This window comes from Cystoisospora suis, assembly GCF_002600585.1.
Source record: "Cystoisospora suis strain Wien I chromosome Unknown contig_1061, whole genome shotgun sequence".
NCBI lineage: Eukaryota > Apicomplexa > Conoidasida > Eucoccidiorida > Sarcocystidae > Cystoisospora > Cystoisospora suis.
In genome coordinates this window covers 1-8,811 of record NW_027153862.1, presented here as the reverse complement: position 1 = coordinate 8,811, position 8,811 = coordinate 1, and the positions used below count along the sequence as shown (strand labels likewise).

General features: G+C 41.1%; 2 protein-coding genes across 2 annotated transcripts; both read left to right on the top strand.

Moving 5' to 3' along the window:
- Nucleotides 1–2,732: 2,732 nt before the first annotated feature.
- Nucleotides 2,733–3,392, top strand: CSUI_002533 (uncharacterized protein; the record flags this gene model as incomplete). Its single annotated transcript, XM_068062733.1, has 1 exon — nt 2,733–3,392. A coding segment is annotated over one exon (300 nt), but the record flags the coding sequence as incomplete, so codon positions are not given.
- A 198-nt stretch (nt 3,393–3,590) lies between these two features.
- Nucleotides 3,591–7,514, top strand: CSUI_002532 (uncharacterized protein; the record flags this gene model as incomplete). Its single annotated transcript, XM_068062732.1, has 3 exons — nt 3,591–5,221; nt 5,876–6,072; nt 6,626–7,514. A coding segment is annotated over one exon (1,068 nt), but the record flags the coding sequence as incomplete, so codon positions are not given.
- Between the last annotated feature and the right edge of the window lie 1,297 nt (nt 7,515–8,811).

Below are 8,811 nucleotides of genomic sequence, written 5' to 3'. Positions count from 1 at the left end.
TATGTATATGCGCATAAGAAACTACTTACATACATATATATGTATATATATATATATATATATATGTATCTAAGTGGATACATGAAGGGAAGACAGGCGTAGGGTCTACTTTGAACCCTACTAGGTAGAAAGGATGTGAGAGAAAGAAGATAAGACGAAAGAGGTTATATTACGATTGTGGTATAGTATGAGATTTCTTCAGAAAGCTCCACTTTTCTGCGTGTGCTAATAAAAGGGGAAAAAACCACTGGTCTCAGGTGTACAGACACCTCGGACAGAAGGCGGGTGCGACGTCTCGAAACAATCCTTTTTCCTGTTAAAATTTCTTCCGCGAAGTGATTCAAATCTCCACATACATGGTCTACACTAGAAAATAAAACGGAGAGACGAACATACACACCTTTTCTCATATCTCCCCTTGAAGAAAAGAGACTCCTCTTGCACACCTTGCGAAGTATGGAGAAGTAATTGATGGGAGAGTGAGAAAGAGATGAGAGAGGAGAGAAGATTTTTCAGACCTCTTTCATGAAGTCTCTAACGCCGCTAATGTACCTGCGATGGATGCCTAGATACTTCTTCTCTTCTCTAACTACAGAAGTCTATGTATATACATATAAGGAATATCTCTATTCTAATCCGAAAGTAGTGTTATAGCAGGCTAGGTCGTTTTCTTTTTGAAGCAGAGTAGACGTCAGTATAGTAGATATCGATCATTGAGAAACGCATCGATGCTAATCGATTGTCCCCTTGTATGTGCACATGCCCACGTGGATACACCTGAAATACTGTTGAGAAGTAGAGACATCTCTCTTCCATTCTTTCATACACCGGCTAGACCTATCTCTATCTGCCCCCTGTGTAAATTCTCGATAATGTATGTACATAATCTCTGGATGCTTAGATCAACGGTCCATTTTCATTCCTTCTTTCTCAGAGACAACTCGAGGATTTGAAAGATGGAATTCTAGCATACTCGAGTTTGTCTTAATTCTTCCTCTTTCTTCATCCATACTAAATATCTTACTTGTCTCTCTATCCATCAAAAAGAGAGATCTAATACGAGGAGAAGGAACACCTGTAGGGGGACATGAAAGGAATCTCATTCAACAGAGAAGAGATCTTCTACTTTACTTTCTTCTCGGAGCGTTTTTCTCTTTCTCTTCTTCTTTTTACGCGACTCTTACAAAGATAACTCCCCAAATCTTCATGGGATTCATGGATATGTCTGTCTACCTGTAAGCAGATCTACAGACAGATTCCCTCTATAAAGAGGTGGAGAGGACTACTACCTATATGCATGTATGTACGTGTTTGTATCTAGACGGATATCTATACATATATGTATATGTGCCCTGTAGACTTACACGTAGGAGAGATGCTTATGTTCTATGAGAGGAGTGAATGGTGTACATGGAAGGATAGAGAGGTCTCTAGAGCTAGCGGATGAAAGACCAACTTCTTGTCTTCTTTCTTTTTTGAAAAGACGGGAGAAGAAATCTGTTTTCCCTCTTCAATCATTTGAGATATCGAAATATCCTCTGTATTCTTTATGTGTAGCAGATACGTCATAGTAGAGACATATAAGCAAAAAGGCCTAGTAGATAGATATAGATAGGTAGATAGGTGTAGTAGATAGATATAGGGAGGTATATTGATTAAACATATACAAGTATAGCAGATGGATATACATAGATATAATATATATATATATATATGGCTAGATAGGTATATCAGAAACATAGAGAAGATACATATAGATTGACGGTAGACAAGAGAGGTAGGAGAAATACAAAGCCCTTTGGCTTTCCTGTCCGAGACGTCTAAAGAAGGTGGCGAGAGAGATGTCTTTCTTATTTCTAAGAGAATTCTTCTTGCAGGAAATTCGTGAAAGGAGATGATAGAAGTGGAGAGGGTGCAAAGGTTCGATCAGGTGATAGAGGAGAGAACTTCTCATGGGAAGTCGAGAAAGAAGAAAGTCTTAAATTTCGGTTGATTGCATGCGCTTTCCACTCCGCCACCAGCCGTCTCTCCTTTTGTCTCGTCTCCCTCGCAAGCTATCAACGGAAAAGGTCAAGACAAAAGAGAAAGAAAGAGAGAGAGGGAGGGAGATGAGAAAGAAGAGAAGAGAGTAAGAGATTATGTAGCTGAAAGTCGGTGTAGGCCAGTGTAAGAAAAGCTACGCACATATTCTAAGAGAAGCAGACAAGCCACAGAAGTGTCGGAGGTGAAGATTATGGGAGAATCTTTTCATAAATGCAAATCTCTTCTTGTCTCTTCTGGATGGCACCGCAGCACGGAGAGATGCATAATAGTATGAGAAGAAGAAGAGGAACAAAAGGAAAAAAGAAGACAGGGGCAAGAGCCGAAGCAGAAAGAGGGAGACACGCAGGGGGAGTGAATTGGAAGTGAGCCAATGAGTAGGTAGGCACATGTGGAGATAAAAGTCACTTTCCCTGTGTCTCTTCTTTCTTTCTTTCTCTCTTTCTTGGGAGATCTCTCCATAAGTCTCTCAACTTTCTTGAGAAACAGAATGGAAAGACTCTCTTCCTTTCTTTCATATCGATGTTGTTTGGGAGGGGATCTTGCCTTGGACTGGCTGGGAAGAGGAACAGAGGGGAGATTAGCGAGCTGCATGCAGTTGCTTCTCCTTCTCATGTCTTGCGAGATCTCTTTCTTTAACCTTTCCTCTTTTCTGTCTCCTTGTCGCTCTTTCTTTCTCTCTACATCTATCTACCTCTTAGATTTCTCTTCTGTACATCTCGATTCTTCCTTCCCTCTTTTTCTGAGGTGTCGAATCTTTCTCTCCTGTTCACTCCCATCGACATCCCCGGGTGTCTGTACACCTCAATAGAAAGATCGACTTTCCACAATCGATCGTCCCATTTCTCCTTCTTCCCCATCTTCCCTTCTATTACAGAAACGTCTTTCTATCAGAGGCTTTTCCCTTTCTTTTCTCTCTCCTCTCAGCAGAGGACCTCATTTCGCTCCTTTCTTGTCAATCTTCTTTTCTTCTACGAACGCATCCATCGATGATCGTTTATCTCCCTCTTCACCCCCTCTTCACTCCTCTTCTCTTTTCACCTCTTCTTCTCCTTCGAGCGCCTGTCTTGCCTCCTTCCCTTCACTCTGATCTCTCTCTGTCTATCTATGCCTCTTACTTCATTCGATGGAAGTCTCTATAAACTAATTCATTTGCTATTTCTCTCTCTCCCTTCTTCCTAGGTTTCTCACACTTCCGCATGTAGAAGCAGACATAACTAGCGAGGTCACTACATAGGGCAGCGTCAAGCCTTCCTTGAAGTCTCTCTTTCTCTCGCTCTCTCTCTTTCTCAAAGTCTGATCCATATACATGTATACAGACCCTATACGCATGCGAAGGTGTACACATACATATATATATATATATATATAGATTCACTTAGGTGTAGATATATATCCATACGTGTAAACGTGTATAGGTGCATGTCTACCTATGTGTCTATGCATATATACATATCTGCATATATCTATATATATATATCTATGTATATATATATATATATATGTATATATGTATGTAGATGCGTTGATTGACTGAGATGTTTTTTCTTTCCCCTGTCTCTGCATGCGGTGGGATAGCCGTAGAGACAATTCGACGCTTCTTAGCTTCTAGCCTTAGTCGGCGCCTTTCTCTTTTACTTTTCCTCTTCTTCTTCTTCATTATCTTTCATGTCTCCTCCTCTTCTACCTTTTCATCTTCTTCTTCCTTATCTTCTTCTTCTCTTTCTTCTTCTTCTTCTCGAGACTCTCCAATCTTCTCTTTATCTTCCTATCTCTCTCCTTCTCCCTTCGCTTCCCCGTCTCAGTCTTCTTCTTCTTTCTTCTTTTCTCTCCTAGACAAGAGTATCGATTCTTCTTTCTTCCGCAAGATAAACTTCATCTCCCCGTGTTCATTTTCTCCTTCTCTTTCTTCTTCTTCTTTTGGCTTTTCCCCTCCAAGCAAGCTATCTCAGCTGAGAGCATTCAGCCCTTCTGCCTCCCCATCTCCTTTTTTGCCAACTCTTTCTTCTTCTTCTTCCTTTTCTTCTTCTCTTTCTTCTTCTCTTTCTTCTTCTTCTTCTTCTCTTTTCTTGTCTCTTTTTTTCTCTCCTCCTAATCGACCTCGTAAACTCTCTCTCTCCCGTCATTTCTTCCCTCGCCCGGAGAGCCCCGCCACTTTAGGTCTCTTCTCTCACCCCTCTTTTCTCTTTTCTTCTCTTTCTCCTTCTTTCTCTCCCTCTTCTTCTTTCTTTCGCAAAACAGAGAAGATCCACACAATTCGTCATGGAAGATCTCCCATTCGCGCGACATTTAGAGGGAGCGAAGAAGAAGAAGAGACAGGGAGAAAAAGAAGATATCCAGGCTTAGGAGAGACAAGAAGAAGATATGAAACTACAGAGAAGGAAGAAGAATATAACGAGAGAAGACTTCGGAAAAGAAGCATCTCTACATTCTCTATCACGAAATCTTCTCTTCGGAAAGATCAAGATGACGGCGGGAGAGAGGCAGGAGAAGCACAAGGAGCTTCCTCCATACAAACCCCCTCTTCTTCTTCTTCTTCGTATTCTCATCCTCCTTCCTCTTTTTCTCCTTCTTTCTCCTTTTTCTTTCTTCTTCTTTCTTCTGCTCTCGTGATCTAAGATAAACACGTGTTTAAAATACACTGCAAAGATGCTTGCTTGCGGAGCAGTAGTAGAAGAAGAAAGTGGTTCCTCATCCTTTCTCTCAGTCTAGATTTCTCTCTTTTCTTCTTTCCTTTTTCGCCTCTCTTCTCTTCTCCTGTCCTTTACGCTCCTTTCTCCTATCATTATGCAAACCGACTCCGCCACTTCTTCTTCTTCTTTAGCTCTGTCTGATAGACGTGGATGCACATCGATGTCGAATGGAGAACAAGGAGTTGGGGGGGGAGGACAAGGAGGCGGGGGGGGAGAACAGGGAGGATTGGGGGGAGAGCAAGAAGGAGGAGGCATTTCAAGTCGATTGCCAGCTAGCCATGCTCTCCCTCTTCCTTTGATCGTCTTATCAAAGCTACAATCCAAGTCTCTTAAAGCGTCCAATTCACGAAGACATCGAGAGGGACAAGAAGAGAAAGAAGATGGAGAGGAAGAATACTCACTCTTGGATGAAGATGAAGTTGACGGAGACGCCTCTCTTTTCTCTTCATCTGGCGCATATAAGCTTGTCGCTCTTGAAAGACCCGAAGGTAGAGAAAGAAAAGGGGGCATAGAGGCTAAAGTTCATTCAAACTCAGCGATTAGATTTCTCTAAGTCTTTGGGTCGCTTCTTCTCTCTTCTCTCTCATCCTCCAAGAAGTAGAATCTCTTCCTCTATAGACATCTACCTCTCTTCTCAGACTTCGTGGATACCTGTATATACAGGCACGTCTATCTATCTATCTTTAATCTGTCTATCGGATTGGAGTAGTCTGTCTTTCCCTTCTTTTTCTTGTATCTTTCTTATCGTGTGTTGGTGTGAATAGCCGTGCACTTCTTCTCTACTGCTAGTGCCGGACATAGAGATCCCTAGACACGCAGAGACTTACATACAGACGTGTCTGAAAGGCTAGAGAGCGGAGAGATATGTATGGAGATCTCTTCTCATTCACTCTCCTTTAGATATCTCCGCTTCTTCTTACCTTTATCTATCTATAGAGCGATAGACGGAGAAACAGAGAAGGTGACTCTCTCTCTCTCTCTCTCTCTATCTGTATCTATCTCATATTCACATAGCACCAGGTGTGTCTGATGTATAGACATCTCTTCAAACATAGACCGATATTTCTATCTCCATTCTTTTGTCTTTTCATTCATCTCGGTTTATTTTTCTTTCTGTCTTTCTCTTTTTCTTTTCTTGAAAGAGAGGCTGTCCCTTTATGAGGCATTTACAGATGTTGCAATTGGCTTCTTGAATCAAGAAGAAGAAGAAGCTTCTCCCCATGACGAGGCTAATGCCTATACACACCCTTCTTCTTCTTCTTCTCTTGCTCCTGAGGATTGTCGCTATCGCGGCTTGTCTCTTAAGCAAATTCTCTACCTCAGTCAGTCCATACAGCAGGTATCACACACACATGCACCTGCATCTATATATATATATATATACATATATGTATACATAGATATAGATATATATCTGAGCTTATCTATATACATACACGTGTACATCTCTGTACATTTATATGCATATATATATATATACATATATATGTATGTAGATATACATGTATGCATATGTATAGATACATGCATATGTCTACGTGTATAGATATAGTTGGTCTGGAGACACATTCATAAGAACGTAGAGATGGAGATCGACAAGTACATAGAGAGATGTGACTAGCGATCGATAGAGTAAAGAGAGATAGACGTAGGCGACCGATGTGAAGACTGCAGCACGAATACGTCGGAGGAGAGCACCGAGAATGACCGGTAGACTCGAGAGAGATTGGAGCGCTACGTAGCAGTCTTTGACTAGATGAATATCTTCACAACGTCTTTTTCTTCTTTCTCTTCACAGCATGTCCCTTCTTTGCACGTATGCCTCTCTCCATGTCGTCATCCTTCTTTTGTCTTCTTGCTCTTCTCTCTCTTTCCTCTTTCTTTCTTCTTAGGTAATCGCGGATGAGCTCTCCGATATAGTAAGGGAGACGCGTTTCCATGCATTCTCTTCTTTTGATTCTTCTCTCTTAAACCGAAAGAAAAGGCGAAGAAAAGCAGCCTACGATGAAGAAGAAGAGGAAGATCATTCACGATTCAGAAAGAGATCTGCAAAAGTAATTCCAGGCGTAAGGACCACCCTGTCTTCTTCTTCTTCTTCCGGTGTTTCAAAGAACTGGCACCTTCAAGGTGTATGTACATCTTACAAGAAAGAGAGGTCTTCTTCTTGCTTCATCTTAGAGAGAAGTTTCTTCAAACACGTCCAGGGCATCTCTCTCACATGTAGACGTCTTAAGATACACGACGTCTCGAAAACGTTATGACCTCTCCCTTATTCTCCTCTTCAGTAACGATGGATTGAAAGATTTCCTTAAGGAAGAGACAGAGGCTTATCAACGGGTTGAGGAGACAGTTCTCTCTCTAACTGAAGGAACAAAAGAAAGAAAAAGACCTCTTCTCTCTCCTCTCTTTCGACACCTATCTATCTTTATGTATCTATCTTCAATCTATCCATCTGGGTCTATCTTCAATCTGTCTATCTTCTTTTTCCTTTCATCTTTTCTCTTTCTCTTTCGTTTTCTGTCCTTATCATCCTCCATCCACAAGCATACACATACGCTCCATATGTCGCTCTGTATGATGTATATCTATCGATCTATCTGTCTATCTATGTCGATTGATATACACGTGTATGTGGCTGTGCATAGACGCATGCAAGTTTTATATATATAGAGAGAGGAGACTCATGTGCATGTGAGATCTAGAGTCTTGCTTTCTCTCTGTATGCCGCAGTCGCTCCTTTCGTTTTGCAAAGAAAACCTACTCCACAAGCAACTCTCTCTCTCATCTCTTTCTTTCTTTCTTTTCAAGAGAATGAAAGAAAGAAAGATAAGTGAAGAATGAAGAGAAAACCTTGCTTTATGGAAAGAGAGAAGAAGAAAAGAGAGGGATGTACCGTTCCTGTCTCTGACTCCTTTCTTCTTCATTCGTACCTTCCTTTTCTTATCAACTTCTTCATTGACTTTTTCTTTCTCTCTCTCTTTCTCTCAAGAAGAGAAAGAATGATAGAGAAGAGTTAAAGCAAGAAAGAAAGACATCTTTATTTCCTTCTTGAGATGTTGAAACAACAAGTGGATCTTTGCCGACTCCCTCCACGTCCCTATCTCTTTACCTCCCTACTTCATGAAAAGTGGAGCTCCAAGCATCACAGAGAGAGAGAGAGAAAAAAATAATATACGAACACCTACACAGACATATATGTATATATCTCTCTAGATCACTCTCTCTCTATATATATGTATGTATGTGGATCTAGATCTGATCCCGGAGAAGACTGACAGGAGGAGAATGATGTAAACGGGAAGATCTACCTAAAACATCCTTCTCTCACGAAATCTCCCTTTCTTTTTCTCTTTCTTTCCGCCTCTCTTTCTCAACAGATACTTCCTTCTTCTTCTATCGCCTTCCGTCTGGTCGAGTGTAGGCTCAGCCACGAAGAAGAAGTCAAGCAAATAGGTAGATAGCGAGATAAATACAGATAGAGGCGCATCTCCATATGTAGAGATAGATCGCTACACTGAAAGGTCATTTCTGTACTGATGTGTATTTGGATGCATGCATCTCTGTCTGTATGGATAGGTATGTCTGTATGTTCACGTATGTATATGTATGTGAGTCGTATGTATATATGTGTATGTACGTATGTATGTTCTTCTACTTTGTATGTGAGAGAGATGTGGTTCACTTATCGGAGAGACCTCCACAGAACTCGCAACGGCAAAGACAATCGACCTTTCTTTCTTATCCCTCTCTTTCTTTCTATCCTTCTTTCTCTCTTTCTCTCTCGTCTCTTTCTTTTCGATGAAAGTGGAAAGAGAAGAGAGATCATACGTAGGAGCATATCTAGATGGAGAGAGCGGTTTCGACCGAAGTCTCGAAGACGAAAAGAAGAGAAGAAGATGAAAAGATTCTTTTCTCCTCGAAAGGAACATTCCATTCCTTGTACACATGAGACCAAACACACAAAGACCTGAGCCTTCGCCTTTGAAAAGAATGAAAAGACACGAAAAAACGAATTCAGAAATACAACCGAGCAGAGCAACATCATGATAAGGATTAGGGTGTACATACACCTCAATCA